Genomic DNA, 18,288 nt, shown 5'->3' with positions numbered 1-18,288 from the left:
GTGCCTATGTGTGTGAGTATGTGCATGTTTACAGCCCTAGACCACAAGCAAAATGAAACAAACTGTTCCTTTTCAGTTACACTGTGTAAACACTGAACACTTACTCACTGGGCCATCCTCCTCTCTACCACATTTTGAGTTCAGACTCAGACCCACTTGCATTAGGACAGAGGACAACACTAGCCAAAGCATCTATGAAGTAAGTCTTCCCCACTTCTAATACCAGGAGGCTTACACAATACAGACAAATGCACAAGGTGGGGTGAAAGCAAGTGTGCAGTTGTTTGTATGGAACATAATACAACAATTAATGCAAGAATAAACTGTATTTCATGTCCTCATGACAGTAAATCTACTTTGCCCACCCTGTACGTACAGTGTTCCTAGATCTGAATCCAACTCTAGGAACAATGCTTGTAAGGACAATGCTGACTTCATTGGAAAAAAGAAAAGCCAGATTGCCCAAAATTGGCACTAGACCTTGAATTACAAATTGGAAAGGAAAGCTAAATGAAGATTGATCCTTTCCTCCCAAAAGTTTCTACCTTGTGATCCCTAAGCCCTTTCCTGTTTTCTTCCTGAGTCTGCCAGATTCATGCTGATCATTTCTGAACACCCCCTTGGTCAGGGGGATGACCTAATGGTACATCAGTTAGCACAGAGGATGGCCAACAGTGGTGGAAGGACAGTAAGGCCAGAATCAGAGCACCCAAGGCTCAAATTCCAGTTCAAATCATCATACCTGCCCTGCAGACGAGCGAGGATGTGAAGAACAGATACGTCTGTAAAATGCCAGGTTCACAATGGACACTCATTTATCAGTATCTATGTCGTTGTCAGGTGGATATAAGGCCAATATAGCACAGTGCCTTCCAGCACATCACAAAATAAGGAGCTTTATTCTTATTTTGAGGAACACCTAGGCAGTTGTTCCAAGAGTTGAGATACAAAGTTATCTTGGAAAACACATTGTGATGGAGAATTATGAACCTAAATCCAGGCCATAGGAGGGGATGCTTATATTCTACTGACAATTTTTGCTATCATTTCAGGTCTGGTAAGAAAGAAATCTGTATGTTTTAAATGCTTATACTTTCCAGAAAGCTTTGGACAACGTTCCAAAGTGGTGTTGAATGGGAGATGAATTAAGGTGTGTTTGGAAGGCTTGGGCAACAGAGTATCCATAGATGGAAACTTCTCAGACTGGAAGAGAGCATCAGATGCAAATTGCCTCTGGGGTCAATTTCAGCACCACAGTTGTGAATGATGCTAGATGTATAAGTCATAAGCACATGAAATGCAGTTTCCAAGTCTGCAGATAATATAAATCCTGGAGGCAGGGCATGTAGGGAAGGAAGAAGAAACCAGTTTCAATTTGGTTTGGCTTGTTTCCATTATAGAACTAAAGGAAATGGGGATGACAAATGTTTTTCCCAGCTGAAAAGTGTAAGAATAGCAAGTGAGAAAAGAAAGGGCACCATCCCAGTGAATACATAAACCTCAGCAAAAAGGAGGTGGGGAGGGCAGGGGTCAGTGAATGCAAAGGTCACAGAAGGACCAGCATTCATCCAGCAGCAGCAGCGGAGAGCATCAGGGGACATGAGACAATAGTGTCCATCAGGCAGCACAGGTGGAGCTGCGAGTCAGGCACTGTCTGTTCTCTGAAAGCCTAGGAGGTCTCAGAATGTCCCCAAAGCAGTTAACTTCTTCTTCCTAGAAAAATGGTCCGAGCAAATGGCAGGGTTCCTAAAAAGTAATTAACATTTTTGTCATAAATGAGGAAAGCACTGAAACAAACCACAAACAAAAATTCCTCCATGTTCTAGGTCAGGGACAGCAAATTTTTCTTGTAAAAGCCAGAAAGTAAACACTTGAGGCTTTTTAGGTTGTCCTAGCTCTGTCTCAGCAACTCAACTCTGCCACTGAAGCATGAAAGCAGCCATAGAAAATACTGAAACTGGTGTGGCAGCGTTCCAATAAAACTTTATTTGCAAATGCTGCTGACAGCTGACTGGAGTTTGATGATCCCTGTCCCGAGTCAGAGTCATTTTATACCGAGGTTTGTAGTTTGAAATGAACTACCCAGTGAGCAGATAAAACTGCCCATAATAGCAAATGCAAGGCTTCACGAATTTCTGAACAGAACGAAACTGAATGGTTTGGCAAGAAGTATTAGGACAGGGTTAAGAATGTGTGGTCGGGTGGCCTTTCCCATTCCAAAAATATTTTCTATACTTCCACCTGGAGCAATCATGAAGCTTCCGGCATTAAATAACTTTTAGTTGGCAATTACATTTAAAACAGCAAAAGGTTTGAAAAGTTGCCTTAGCCAAATGGTGATATGAAACTCTTCATGAACCTTAAATCTGTTCCCCGAAATAGCTGTACAAAAGAAAGTTCTCTCTTGCGAGTCTCTGGGCTACTATAATTTTTGGTTTCAGAAAAAAATTTTGCTCACAGAGAAGTTCTTCTCATAGCATTTTTTTCCCTTCAACCTCAAGTTCTTTAAAATCTAAAATATTCTTGTTAGCCCATTTCCCTGAGCAACTACAAACCTTGGCACAAATTGCCCCCACCAAAATGAAGCCAAGCCACGTGCTTTCCTACTAGGCCCCGGTGGATGCCTGAATATAGTCAGTTTTTTAAAAGGTCAGAGGTCATTCCCATTCCTGTTTCCTCCTTGTGCACTTGCTGAACAAGTTACTTCTCTGAGCTGCTTTTTTCTCTCCAAAATGGGAGAATAATGTCAATCTGGTAATATGATAGAATAAAATTGTATAAAGCTTATATACTTGTCTAACAAATATTGGTGCCAGCTCTCCCTTTGTGGTAGATTTCATTATCCTTATCTAAGGAATCCCTAAAGAGGAAAAAAAATCTGTATTTCACGGGAGAGAAAAGTCCTCAACAGCCGCTCCTACGAGTTTGGAGCTCAGGTTCTTTGTACAGCCTCCCTTAAGTTGGCTTCTTTGCTTCTAAGCTGACATTTTTCCAACTCTTATTTTTTTGCTATTTATATACATTCGTGCAATTGTGGGATCCTGGCTTTTCTTTCTTAAGTGTTCTCACATTCCAGTGTCTGGCTAATAGTGTTAACACAGTTATGGAAATAAATAGTTGCTCTTGTTCAGAGATTCCTGAGTTAAGAGTAGAAGCCAGTTAGGGAGCATTGTGACCACAGCTCTCTGCCCCCTTTTCCACTCCCAGTGCTATGTGGAGGTAGGTGCACTGCTCGCTCCCCGCTCCCTCACACAGCAGACCCTTTGCTCCCTCCCCATACCCATGATTGACTTTTTTCCTTGAAACCCCTACACTCCTCAGTTATTACCTACGTCAAAACGGTGTCTCACAGCATGCAGAATACATAGGCTCAGACATGAACTGTGAATGACAATGCTGACGGTGTCATCAATGACAGAATAATAACCTGAACCTGTACAATTTTTTACCACAACTCAGGCGCTTTTCTATGTTCTTAGAATACCTGAGCTTATATAGAATATTCACAACAACCCTAGAAAGGTGCTATAATTTTCCAGCTTCTATAAATAGGGAAACTGTGTGACTGAGAACCTACATAAATTACCGTATTTTGCCATGTATAATGCTCACCCACGTTTTTGGCCTAAACTTTCAGGAAAAAAATCTCACATTTTAACTTTAATTCAATTTTATTTATTTATATTTATATACTTGTTTTTTTTTTATTTTAATCATTGTCCAAATACAGTTTTCTCCTTTTTACTCCCAATCCAGGCCCCCCTGCCACCTCTCCCCACTTCCCTCCCATTACCACCCTCCCCTTAGTTTATGACCTTGTGTCAAGTTTGTTCCCGTGAACTCTTCCCACTGTCCCCTTAAATTCCCTCTACTCTCTTCTGTGGGCACTGTCAGTCTGTCCTCTATTTCAGTGTCTTTGATTATATTTTGCTTGTTTCTTTGTTTTGTTATTTAGGTTCCTGTTAAAGATGAGATCATATGGTATTTGTCTTTCACTGCCTGGCTTGTTTCGCTTAGCATAATGTTTTCCAGCTCCATCCACGCTGTTGCAAAGGGTAGGAGCTCCTTCTTTCTTTCTGCTGCATAGAATTCCGTTGTGTAAATGTACCATAGTTTTTTGATCCATTCATTTACTGATGGGCATCTTGGTTGCTTCCAGCATCTAGCTATTGTAAATTGTGCTGCTATGAACATTGGGATGCATAGGGTCTTTTGAATTGGTGTTTTAGTATTCTTAGGATAGAGTCCCAGCAGTGGAATGGCAGGGTCAAAAGGCAGATCCATTTTTAGTTTTCTGAGGAAGTTCCATACTGCTTTCCATAGTGGTTGTACCAGTCTGCAGTCCCACCAGCAGTGCACTAAGGATCCCTTTTCTCCACAACCTCTCCAATACTTGTTGTTTGTTGCTTTGTTTATGATGTCCATTCTGTCTGGTGTGAAGTGGTATCTCATTGTGGTTTTAATTTGCACCTCTCTGATAGCTATCGATATTGAACATAGTTTCATGTGTCTTTGGATTTTCTGTGTGTCCTCCTTGGAGAAGTGTCTATTCAAATCCTTTGCCCACTTTTTAATTGGATTCCTTGTCTTCTTAGAGTGCAGTCTTGTAAGTTCTTTATATATTTTGGAGATTAAACCCTTGTCTGAGGTATCATTGGCAAATATGTTTTCCCATACAGTTGGTTCTCTTTTAATTGATACTGTTTTCTTTAGCTGTGCAGAAGCTTTTAATTTTGATGAGGTCCCATTTGTTTATTCTTTCCTTTATGTCCCTTGCTCTAGGGGACAAGTCAGTAAAAAAGTTTCTTCGTGAAATATCTGAGATTTTCCTACCTACGTTCTCCTCTAGGACTTTAATGGTGTCACGTTTTATATTTAAGTCTTTTATCCACCTTGAATTTATTTTTGTATATGGTGTAAGTTAGTGCTCAAGTTTCATTTTTTTGCACGTGGCTGTCCAGTTCTCCCAACACCATTTGTTGAAGAGGCTATTTTTACTCCATTTGATGTTGCTGCCTCATTTGTCAAATATTAATTGACCATAGAGACTTGGGCTTATTTCTGGGCTCTCTGTTCTGTTCCACTGGTCTTTGTGCCTGTTTTTATGCCGGTACCAGGCTGTTTTGATTACAGTGGCCTTGTAGTATAGTTTAGTGTCGGGTATTGTGATCCCTCCTACTTTACTCTTCTTTCTCAAAATTGCAGCAGCTATTCGGGGTCGTTTATAATTCCATATAAATTTTTGAAGTGTTTGTTCTATGTCTGTGAAATATGCCATTGGTATTTTAATAGGAATTGCATTGAATGTGTAAATTGCTTTGGGTAGTATGGACATTTTGATGATATTAATTCTTCCAATCCATGAACACGGTATATGTTTCCATTTGTTTGTGTCTTCCTTGATTTCTTTCTTCAGTGTTGTGTAGTTTTCTGAATACAGGTCTTTTACCTCTTTGGTTAGGTTTATTCCTAGATATTTTATTTTTCCTTTTGCTATTTCAAATGGGGTTTTTTCCTTGATCTCTGCTTCTGCTGTTTCATTGTTGGTGTACAGAAATGCCTTTGATTTCTGGATATTGACTTTGTATCTTGCTGTTTTGCCAAATTCATTTATTAGGTCAAGCAGTTTTTTGGTAGAGTCTATAGGATTTTCTATGTATACTATCGTGTCATCTGCAAACAGTGACAGTTTTGTTTCCTCCTTTCCGATTTGGATGCCTTTTATTTCTTTTTCTTGTCTGATTGCTGTGGCTAAAACTTCCAGTACTATATTGAATAGAAGTGGTGAAAGTGGGTAGCCTTGTCTTGTTCCTGATCTTAGTGGAAAAGATTTCAGTTTTTGCCCACTGAGTATGATATTGCTGTAGGTCTCTCATATATGGCCTTTATTATGTTGAGGAATGCTCCCTCTATTCCCACTTTGCTGAGTGTTTTTATCATGAATGGGTGCTGTGCCTTATCAAATGCTTTTCCTGCATCTATTGATATGATCATGTGGTTTTTGTCTTTGCTTTTGTTTATGTGATGTATTACATTTACTGACTTGCGAATGTTGTACCATCCTTGCATCCCTGGGATGAATCCCACTTGGTCATGGTGTATGATCTTTTTAATGTATTGTTGGATGCGGTTTGCCAGTATTTTGTTGAGGATTTTAGCGTCAATGTTCATCAGTGATATTGGCCTGAAGTTTTCTTTCTTTGTTGTGTCTTTATTTGGTTTTGGAATTAGGATGATGTTGGCCTCATAAAAAGAGTTTGGGAGACTCCCATCTTTTTGGATTTTTTGGAATAGTCTGTGAAGGATGGGGGTTAGTTCTTCCTTAAATGCTTTGTAGAATTCTCCTGTGAAACCATCTGGTCCCGGGCTTTTGTGTGTTGGGAGTTTTTTTATTACTGCTTCAATTTCTTTTGTTGTTATTGGTCTGTTCAGGCTTTCTGCTTCTTTTTCATTGAGTTTTGGAAGATTATATTTTTCTAGAAAGTTGTCCATTTCACCTAGGTTTCCAAATTTCTTGGCATACAGCTCTTTGTAGTAATTTCTTACAATCCTTTGTGTTTCTGTGGTATCTGTTGTAATCTCTCCTCTTTCATTTCTGATTATGTTTATTTGGGTCTTCTCTCTTTTTTTCTTGATGAGTCTGCTTAAAGGCTTGTCGATTTTGTTTATCTTTTCAAAGAACCAGCTCTTGGATTCATTCATCCTTAGAATTGTGCTTTTAGTCTCTATGTCATTTAATTCTGCTCTGATCTTGGTTATTTCCTTCCTTCTGCTTGCTGAAGGAAGCTTGCTGAGGTGGGCCTCTTTGGGTTCCTCTTGATTGGGACTCTCTGTGTTTCCTGGATTTGTGTAACTTTTTCTCTCATCAAGTTAGGGAAGTTCTCCTTCATTACTTGTTCAACTAGGTTTTCGATCCCTTGTTCTTCTTCTTCTTCTCCTTCTGGTATCCCTATTATATGGATATTATTACGTTTCATATTGTCTTGCATTTCTCTTAATCCCTCTTCATTCGTTCTGAGCCTCTTTTCCTTTTCTTTCTCTTTCTGGATGTTGTTTTCTACTTTGTCCTCCAGCTCGCGAATCCGATCTTCTGCTTCATCAATCCTGCTTTTCATTCCTTCTGCTGTGTTCTTCAGTTTAGAAATTGTATTCTTCATTTCCTCTTGACCTTTTTTGAGAGTTTCTCTTTCCTTTTTCATGTTTATATAGTTTGCAGTGAGATTGATGTAGTTTCCCTCTAATTTCTGATAACTCATTGTCAGTTCATTGAACTTCCTTGTAATCATTGTTTTGAACTCACTATCTGACAGTTGAGTTGCCTCTATTTCATTTAGCATTTTTCCTGAGGCTTCCTCATTTCCCTTCAATTGGGGGTTGTTTCTTTGTTTTCTCATTGTTCATGGGTTTCTTCTTTTTTCTTCCTTTTGTTAAATTGATCTGTTCTTATTCCCTGTAATTATGGTGTGAACTTCTGTGGTAGAATATTTGTGAGATTCAGTGGTGCAATCTCCTTCGTGTATCCTGGTGTTCACAGCTTCCCCCTACTCTTTTTTCTGATCAGTTGGAGGAGTAAGGCGAAATGGTTTAAGACAGCAAGACAGTATACTATGATATTTACATTAGCAGCCAGTAGAGAAGAGATGGGTTATCCTTTGGCTCCTTATGGCATTAACCGTGATCCTCCACCCCACTATCCATGTTTTAGAAAGGGTGGAAAGAAGGTAAGACTCTTATTGGGGAGAAGAGGATTGTTAGCTGGATCTAGGTAGCTGTGAGGCCGTGGGAGGTCAGTTTCTAAGGTAGGGTTGGATTAAAGATTAGTATATAGGAGTAGTGTGTAAAAGAATAGAGACAACCCCCACAATAGTATAGTTTCAGAAAATTGCAAAGTGGGCTGAGATCAGGTAGGGGTATTGAGTAGTATTTACAATTGTATAGACTAGGTCTTACTAACAGTAATAGTAAAGTGACAGTCTTGTGGCAGAATCGATGAGGTCTAGATAACAATAAAGAGTATAGAACCTTGAGAGGTGTATTAATGGAACACAGATGAGGAATAGTAACTTATCAACACCTTGTGACTGAGATACCAGGGGGAACCTATCAAATGACAGTATAACCAGCCAAGCAAAGAAGATTATACAGGAAGAAAAAGAATACCAAAATACTATTAAAATAAAAAATGTCAGAAAAGTGAGAAAAAGACAATACAAATTTACGGTAACTTGCAAGATTAAAAAAAGGAAAGAAAAGCAGAAGATGTGGTGCAGGAGAGATAAATTTGGAGTGGAAAGAATAATATTAGGATGAATGGAAGAGAAACATAAGGGATTGCGAGATAGAAATAATAAGAATTGAAAAATAAATTGTCATATAAAACACAAGATAAAATCAATCAACCAACAACAGCCACAAAAACAAAACAAAACAAAACAAAATTAAAATAAAACAAAAACAAACAAAAAAAACCTCTTGTTGGTTTCTAACTGGCCAGACCAGTTTTTCTGATCTTGCTGGCTTCAGCTGGCTGAGGGACCTTTGAAATGCTTCTCTCTCTCCCAGCCAGATCTCAGCAAGTCTGTCAGGTACCCTGGGCGCTCCAAGCACACTGGCTCTCTGGATCTCACTGCCACATTCTTCCGGACTCTGGGGTCCTGCAGGGTTCCAGCTCTATGATCTCAGGAGGCACCCACGACATTTTGGGATTCACTGCGCCCTCCCTGGGAATTGTAAAAGGGTGCGCCCCTTCCCCAAACTTGAGATTCAGGGTCTAGGATGGCCCTAGGTGCCTCGTCAAGACCCTTCCGGGTTCACAGCCCGCGCAAGTCAGTCTTCCCGATGGTGCGCGAGCCAGGCCCTTTCCGGCTCCATGTTCCCCACCGAACCGCACTCCGACCCGGCTAGGGGTGTTGGTGCCTTTCCCGGGTCCCCCGGTCGGGCTGGCTGGAAATTTCTGAGCCACTACTGTAGGAATGTTCTAAGCACCACGTCCCTCTAGGGATCGCAGCGCGAGATTCAGGCCTCCCTATGGGGCATGAGCCGAGCACGGCCCGGCTCTGTGCTCTCCACCAATTTGCACTTCCACCGGGCTGGGGGTGCGGGCGCCCTTCCAGGCTGCCCCTGGTCCTGTCGGCTAGAGGCCCTCACTTCTCCCAAGTCCCTGGGTGGGTGTTCATAGTCCCTGGGCAATTTTTTCCCAATCCAACTGGCCAATCTGTTCCTTCTAGCAACATAGATTGGGAAGACTGCTCTTCTAGCAGCAGACAGTTCTCCCCTGGAGTTGCTCACACCCCCCCCCCCGTATTCGGGGGAGGGAGCAGCGACTCCCCTCTCCCGGAAGCCCTGAGGCAGACCCAGGAGCACTGGGCCTGGAGACTGCACACCCCTAGTCCCTGCACTGATCCCTGGGCCCCTTTTGTCCTGAAGCAGTCTCCTTACCATCTGGTTTTTCAGTGATTGCAATAATTTTTGATGTCCTGCTTTCAAAAGTGATTCGGTAACCTAGTCCACTTACTCTGTTTCTCCACCAATCCTCGAGTTTCCCTCCTCTTCACAGAAGCCGAGAAAAATGCTGCCTAGAGTAAAGCCGCCATCTTCCGTGAAAAATCTATATACTTGTGTTTGTATTATAAAGGAATTTTAGCATTTATTTTTGAACGTATGGATATCGTTATTGCTTTCTAGAGTTACATTTTTAACACATAAGTATAAATAAAAGAATTAAAAACATTTATATTGATACAGAATTAGTACTACCCATGTATAATGCACATCCTTATTTTTCCCTCAGAAATTTTGGTCAAAAAGTGTGCATTCTACATGGCAAAATATGGTACATGCCCAGCTACAAAGTGTTGCAGCTGGAGCTGGAAATCAGCCATACGGCTCTTCAGTCTGTGCTGTTAACCACGTGCTACATTGTCAGTATGATTATTTTCAGGTCTATTATTCTGAAGGTAACTAAACAAGTGTTCATGAAGAATTTTTTCAGCATGCCAGCATTTTGCTGAATACTGAGGAGGGAACTATGAAAGAAGTAAAAAATTTCAATCCCTTAAGCACTTAGTTTACAATCTAACTGAAGACATGAGACACTGTAGAATGGGAAGGGCTTTGTAGTACAACTCAGGACAACTCTGCCAGATCGGAAATGGGAGGGACTCTTCTGGACTGTGGTAACCCAGGAAGGAGAATTTGAATTCATTCTTAAGGGATGGGGAAAATTTGGGAGGATAGACCGGAGGAGAAGGAACATGAATTCTGCCCCAGGCTAGTATGACAAGAAGAGTCAAAAAGGTCATGTTGACTAAAGAGAGAAGTTTGTGTTAGGATGTGGGACAAGTAAGTTTGAACAGATGAGGAAGATACTGTTACAGAGAGAAAGGGTATATCTGTGATTTCCAGCTTCCAATCCTGTGTTGAGGCCTAAAATGCACGTAAGAATGCTTGCTTGTTAGGGTCAGAGGCCTGTTGTGGTACAGCATCATGACTCATGTAGCATATGGATATTTCTGTGTCCAGAGATTGAAAATTCCTCTGACAACTGGAAATTTCAAGGAGTTCCAAGATGGTAACAAAGGTTACTACCATGTGTACCATTAAAAGTAGATATATACTAATTTTTTAGATGCATTTGACATTTAAGCCTTTTACTTAGAAAATAGTGAGAGTGGGTCAATATGCTCCTTTATTTGATCTTCGTAAGAACTCTCTGAGGTCAGTATTATCCTAAATTTTCAGAAGAGACTTAGAGGCTCACAGGGTTGAAAGGCCCACCCAAGGCTCCCCATGACTCCATGTCCCTTGAGTGACATCAGGAAGGCTCCTCCTCCATGGCAGCTTCCATGGCTGGTTATGGAGGTCACTTTGAGAGGTGGGCCTGCGTGAGACAGTGATATTCGCAATTGAACCAAGGATTCACAAGGCATCGTGATAACACCTCACTCATGTAATTGCTAGAAACTTACACCCAGAGCTGCCTTATTTTCAAATAAGAGTACATTCTCATTGTACATTGCAAGTGCAGAGGAGATAACTTTATCTCAAGAAGCTTGTACTTGGTAAAACTGGACCATAAGCACTTTGTCCATATTCTACTCACATGGACGATGAGAGCTTTACTTATGTAACTAAAACAATTCTTTGTATTCTCTCAACTACTCTTAATTGGTAGAGTCCTTGAGGAAACAGGCTTAGAAGCCTACAAGTAAAAACCACCAGAAAAACAAAACTGCTCCTTGATTTTCAGGTGAAAAGTATGACCAAAGAAAGAGATTAAGCATTAAGTTTTAGCTCAGTAAACCAAAAGGAAAGCGTGGTGTGGGTATGGGAGGAAAGTGGAGAGTATTAATATACCTAATATGAGCACAATAACATTTGCTATGTAGGTTTTAATTACGTCCCATTTCATGTCTCCCCAGTCCTCTAATTCCTTAAATTCCAAAAACACCCGAGAGAAATCTTTCTGGTTTTGCTTGGAAAGCAACACTATGTTTCTGCACCTGTGCATTCTAAAACAGCCCTGTCAAACTAGCCTCCTGTCAAGGCTAGATAGAGAGCCTATGGCAAACTTGAAACCTAAATACAAATTGACAGAAATCAGCTACTAACAAAAAAATAAGTTAAATTAATAGAGTAGGTGCCTGAAGTACAATGGAAATGTTTTTTGTTTTGATTTGTTTTGTTCTGTTTTGTTTTACCAGGAATCCCTCTCCCTAGTTGCCAGGCTAGATAGAGAGCCTATGGCAAACCTCAGTCTCCCTGGCAAACCCTTTTCTTTGCCTTGTCATGTTTTCTAGGAAGCCCTGAAATGATACCCTCTCCAGAACTATGGCTTTCACTAGTGGCAGCCTCCAAACCCCCTCTACCAAATTCATGGGCATATTAAAGACATGATAGATTGGGGGAAAGTGCTGGCTCAAGAAACCCTATTTCAAATCCTGACTCTGCCATCAAATAACTATGGGCTCTTGAGCTGAAGTGTTCAATTTTATAAATGTACATAATTTATAAGTACATGCAGTACATGAAAAATTTAGATTTTGTCCCATGTAGATTTTGCCTTAAGATAATTTTTAAAACTTTTTATGAAGGCAGATACTTGAGCTGTTTTATCTTTGTGTAGACAGTTTATGGAATAAAAGAATATACAAATGCTGGTTCTCCAGATCCAGGTTCCATTCCATATCTGCTATTCCCATCCTAATTCACATCCTAATGGCTTTGTACCTGGTGTGGTGGATCTCCTCCCAGCTCTTCTCCAATTTTGTGAACATCCTTCTCCAGGCTTTAGACAGGCAGAAAGCACTGTGGCTCACTCAGTAGCACCAGTGTCTGGAGAAATTCATGTAGCCACAAAAGCTAATGCCCACCTAAAGAAATAGTTGGTTCAGGCCCAGTGGGGGGTTGGGGTTTACATCCTCTGCATGAGATCAGGCAAGAACAATAATTCTGTAGGGAAAAATACATGATCTTAATATGAAGATCTAATAAATTGTCTGGAGGGAAATCGGCCAATATCATGTGCTCCTCTTGCTTCCTTCCTCATAATCTTCTCATTCCCTCTCCCCCCTTCCTCACATTTAGTTCTCCATTGAGAGTGCCCAACATTATCAATGGGTCATTGAAATACCAAAAGATGGTCTAGAAGTACCTTATCAACCTCATTTTAAGAGTTTCCTCTGCTGGGGAATGAAACATACTTCAACTCAGTTTTAGAAGTTGATAAACTAAAACGCAGGAAGGTGAAGGGATTTGCTAATGGTAATTACTTAAATCATAGCAGGACCAAAATAAAGTTCAGTAGACCTGTGTTCTAGCCTCCTGTTCTGAATGTTTAATTCAAGAAATCTTTCTGTAGAGAAGAGAGGAAGAGTGCCGGTTTTAGGGAGGCAACTGTCCCAGTGGACTTTAGAACTTAGCAAAGTGTAATCCATGCCTTTTTAGCGTCGTAAACTGGAAAATGATCAACTAAGTTCAATCATTCTGAGTAACTGGTTCTATTGGAATGGAATTTTTTTATCTCTCCCAAGTACACTTTTTATTGCTTTTAGATAGAGAAAAAGGGAGAGAGAGAGGAAAAAAAAACATTGATTGGTTCCTTTACTGTATGCACCACAGCCAGGTATGGAACCCACAACCTGGGTATGTGCCCTGACCAGGAATCAAACCCATGATCTTTTGGTTTATAGGAGGACACTCCAACCAACTGAGCCATTCCAGCCAAGGCAGTTCCACTGAAATCTAATTAAGCATGCTTTCCTTATTTTGATTTGGAAATTGTTATGGAGGCATACATGATCCTAGGACACCATAAAGATTTAAATCATAAAGTCAATTTGTAATTTTTCAAATCTAAAACAGTATATCTGCAGAGATTTGATACTGATTATTATATCTATTAAGATTCCTTTAGAAAACAGTAATATTATTACTTAATTATCAGATGGCTTACCAAAGATAAGTAAATTGTATAGCCATCTTTCTTTTTTTATTTCTTTGAAGTAAGCTAACAAACTAACATGTAATTGTTTGACTTTGAGAGAAAACACCCAATATCTGATGGATGAATGATTAAATGAGTGGACAAGTTCTGTCACAATCTCTCATAGCCTCTCTGTCATCCCTCACTAAGTTTCAGCTCTGGTTTAATGACACAAAAGTTTGACTGTCCCCGGGAATAGCAGTGATGGTCTGGAATGGCACTGAATCAAGCACCAACCATCCATAATCCCTTTGGCTAAGGTTTTCTATTTCCTTCCTCATATTTTTATTACAACTGCCCATGTGTAACTAGATTAAAGATTAATTGATGTAAGCTTTTCTTTTTCTTTCCTGCCTTTCCTCTGATAGGAGGTAAGAATAAGCAATGAATTAAAATATTTCATACATTCTAAAAAAAAAAAAAAAAAAATAAGCAATGCAGTAGGCCCAAGGCCAAAAGCAGCATTCAGGGGGCCTGATTCACTGCCAGACTCCTCACCCACCTCAGAATAATTAAGAGCTGACTAGAGGCTGTGCTGAACTGCAAAGACCATAGAGTCTGGAGAAACAGTGAAAAGGGAAAAGAATTGTATAGTGGGGAGAATGTGTTGCTAACGCAAAAGAGCTGACCTGTAGTCTTAATTTCATCACCAAGTCTTGTGAGCTCTCCTGACATTTTTATGGGGTTTTTTTTCCCTTTCCTGAAAAGTAACCCCTGCTACCTGGTTGTCTTCTAAGAATGGATATTAATATGACATGAAGGGACTAGATCTTTGGGCCTTGTGAAACTCAGGAGTTTCAAACTAGGGAGTTGGAAATAATCACAAAAATAGAGATGACTGACTGTACAAATCCAAAAACCAACTCTAAACTATTTCTTTGCTATTGAATGATTGACCCACCTAAAACCCTTCCAAGTCTTGAACACTAGATCTCTGACTCCCCCCCTCCCGCCCCCATCCTCCCCCACTGCCCTCCTGGATTCTCACCTCCACATTCCAGTTATCATCAGCCTCACCAAGTCACCAAGACATCAGCTTCAAGTCATCCTTAGCCATTAATCTGCCTGCTGCCATGACGTGGCAGGTAGTTCTTATAAGTGGCCTAAATTGAGAGAAGAAAACACAATAAACTGACTTTGGAGTCGGTTTTGAAGTTCTTTGTGTAGGCACCCACAATTCAATTCTTATCATTCTTTTTAAGTAAAGCAAAGTGTCTGAACTAGTGATTATTCTAGAATAGTCTCTATGTGGCCCTGAAGGGCAGGCTTTGCCTTCATTCTATTGGGCACCTTCTCTACACAGGGGCCCTCTGCCAAGTATGGTGGAAACTGCAATATTAAATAAGAACTGAATTTTGTGCCCCATAATGTTTGCAGAATAATGAAGGCAGTAGATGTACATATGACTACCTGGAATTGAGAGGTAAGTACACATACAATTGCCTTCAAATATGCACATCAATATTCTCTTATTGATACTGATTTCTGGCTTACTCTATTCCCTCCTCCATGCCTCATCAGATGCCTTTCTTCGTATCTGAAAGCTTTACTTAGTTTCCCCTATACAACCAAGTCCCATTCCTCCTTTATAACTTGTTTCTCCCTCCATAAGGATTCCCTCAGATCCATCTGCACCATTCATCCTCCCTCGATCTCACCAGAGGTACGTATTCTACATGTTCAGTGCACTTAGGCTGTCTGCTCCAACTGGTAGCATTTAGGTCAAGTAATCAACAAGCAGTGTAAGCAATCAAAAACCTCCTTATCTGAGGTTGCTACCAGAATCACACCAAGCACAGTGGCAAGAGAGTCAGGGCTCCTGAGTGCCACTGTGGCTGGTTTGTCCCTGTTGTTAAAACAGGATTCTGAATATCCCTTGGGTTCCTTCCTGCTTAACCAACATTGATTGCCAAAAAGGACTCAACTGACCTGACTGAAATTTTTGTTCTGTTGTTCCAGGATTCTTCTACAACCAGATGATTCCTTACAGATACTGGCACCAGTGGAAGCTGATGTGGGTTTCTACACTTGTAATGCCACAAATGCCTTGGGATATGACTCTGTCTCCATTGCCGTCACATTAGCAGGTACGTGAAAAACCTTGTTCATTTCAATTTGGAAACCATCATTGGGTAGATGCCTACCATGTGCCAAACAGGCCCAGCAACACACTAATAAATGAGATCCATACCCTGTCTTACAGAAGCTTATAGTCTGTAATTATAATTAAATGGAGGTGATGTATAGTATGAGGTAGAATGAAATAAGTGTTCTAAGTGATAACCAGAAGCTATGCAAGGACATTGTATTCCATCTGGGAGATCTTAGAGTTGGGATGAGTGGCATTTTGATATGCAGAGATGGGAGAAATACTCTAGACAGAAAGAACATGAGAAAAGGAGATGTGTACAAGTAGCATGTTGGGAAACGTAATCATGACCTGAGATTATTGAATGCTCTTGTGGGACCCTGTCATTTCTCCTTGTTACACTCATTGCAAAGAAGACTTTAACACCCACAGGGAACTGGAATTCTGTGGTCATGGTTTGAAGCCACAGAGTGTTCTCCCTGATTCTGTTTTACTTCAACCTCTTGCTCTGATGCACCTGCCAATGCTTTGCCTTTATCCATCGATGTTAGGTAAAACATTCTATACATGACGACTTAAAAAAATAAAATTTAGATTACAATGTCTCCCAAGGTCATGATCTTATAGTAGAGCACTTTTATAAAACCTCTCTTACAAATCCTTGCCTTTGAAATTAAAAAGAGACCTTAGATACATACCCGTTGGACCTGTGCCCTTATTTCTCAGAGCTCAGTGATCCTGGAGTCACACAGCTGCTCAGCTAGTGGTGAAGAAAAGAAGCAAACTAAGGTCCACTAACTCCCAGCTCATTGTTCCCTCCATTTCCCCACTGGTCCTACCAAAACAGGATCCTTTTCCTCGGATCTGGGCCAAGCAGCTTGGTGGGGGTATGTTGCACGTGTTTGTATTTATTCTTTTCAATTGTTACTCCCATCAGATGATTCAGTAGATGCTAGAAAAACCAACATCACCCCACACTGACCTCATCAGTCCATGCTGGGATTATGTTGTCACATTGTTTTCCAGTCACACATGCTACTCCCTTGCATATCTGTTTAGCAACTGTATTTATGCCCTTGTGACCTAAAGCTGATCTGAGAAGGGCCCTTTAGCAGGAGGCTTTACAGAGAAGATGAAAGTCAACAGTGAATAAGGCAAGCTAAGGAGCCCTGGGGTGGATTAAAGACTGATATTATTAATGCCTATTTTTTTTGTGAATAGAACATTTGCTTTTCTCCTAATGTATTCCAGTCATAAGCTTTATTCCCCTCTTTAATACAGAGTCCAGATGCTCAGCACCAGCGTTGTTAACTCTCTTCTGCTTTCCACCCTCCGACCTCCCTTAGCAGGGACACTGCTGACATTTCTCCAGTCCTGGGCAAATAGTGGCTCTTTCAGGATTAAGTCTCTTGTTTATATTTATCCAGATACCATTCAGCTCTGTCACAAACTAAACACCCTTTGTTCACCTGAATTTAATATGATTAATGGAAACCTGTCTGGAATTAAGCAAGGCAATTGAAATATCAGACTTGTCTTCGGCTCTTTGAAGAGGAGCTATTGGAGGCTGCCAAAAGGTTCAAAGCCAGAAAAGAGAGACAGCAGCCAGAGAGGCACCGGAGAAGGGGGGAAAAGGGGCTGCCGGGTGAGGTAGATCACAAAACACCACACCCAGGGCTTAAGGAGCTTTGTCTTGTGCTTCAGTGGTAGGGTTTGTTCAGGTCCACTGACAGATCTGCCAAACAGTCCCTCAAAAAATGAAGGCTTAAATGTATACATCACCTTAAGGCTGTATTTGTGTATTTACATGGAATTATCATCTATCCCTGTGTCAATATCCACATTCACAGTATTAAGGTACTCACCCACTACTGTTTTGAGCTTACCCTTTGCCAAGTATTGTTGACACATAGCAATAAGTAAGGCGTGAGTTTTGTGCTCCATAATGTTTAGAGGCTAGTGAAGGCAATAGATGCACTCATCACTACCTAGAATCAAGAGATTACAACTTCCTTCAAATGGCTACATCAAGATCCTGCATGGCACTGTATAAGCTATAACCTAAATTAGGCATGTGGATTGGGGAATTGGGCATTACTAAGTTTGCTTAGTAACCAATTATCCTGCTCATTAGCTGTGTAATCACAAACAAAGTGTAAAATCTCAATGAGCCTTTGTTCTCATCCATAAGAATGAAATTAATAATATTTTAATGGACCGTCGTGAGGTCAAGGAAGATTGCATTCATGAAAAAGCACTTAGCCCAATGCCAGGCACATAGTTCACACTCAATAAATGTTTTCTGTCTTTTCTCTAGCTTTTCTAAAATGAAACACATCCTGAAAGCAATTCTAAAATGTGTAAAACATTAGTCCAACTTTACTTCCATGTATTTTTCACTATAAGTCTTCACACTGAAATTTTTCAAGTATGAACTTAGGAACTGATTCTGCTCACTTGCAATCAATTCCTTATGGTAAATCTCAATGTTTCTGTGCTTTTAAAGATATTGCAGAGATTTTTACCTTCAGTTCAGTATGAATATAGGCCAAAAAGGGAAAATATAGGCCATATAGGGAAAAATCCTTTGAGGCTCAAAGTGCTCAAGTGCTCCCATGATTTCATAAGGTATGTATGGGTTTTAGTCTTGCCAATGCACCTGAGTTGCCCAGATGCAGGAAAATTTGTTATAATAATTCACAAGCACAGGTATAGC

The 18,288-nt window shown here is 40.5% G+C and overlaps 1 protein-coding gene across 3 annotated transcripts in view; it reads left to right on the top strand.

Moving 5' to 3' along the window:
- Window positions 1–18,288, top strand: part of ADAMTSL1 (ADAMTS like 1) — a 907,410-nt gene that overhangs the window by 782,396 nt on the left and 106,726 nt on the right. For all 3 annotated transcript variants that reach the window (XM_036021558.1, XM_036021557.1, XM_028519737.2), the window contains one exon: window positions 15,443–15,570. In XM_036021558.1, the coding sequence (XP_035877451.1) occupies window positions 15,443–15,570 (128 nt within the window). The remainder of the gene's footprint in view (window positions 1–15,442; window positions 15,571–18,288) is intronic.

The sequence above is a fragment of the Phyllostomus discolor genome, chromosome 3 (genome assembly GCF_004126475.2).
Source record: "Phyllostomus discolor isolate MPI-MPIP mPhyDis1 chromosome 3, mPhyDis1.pri.v3, whole genome shotgun sequence".
NCBI classification, from domain to species: domain Eukaryota; kingdom Metazoa; phylum Chordata; class Mammalia; order Chiroptera; family Phyllostomidae; genus Phyllostomus; species Phyllostomus discolor.
Note: the sequence above shows the minus strand (reverse complement) of the source record. Positions and strands in the feature narration are given on the sequence as shown.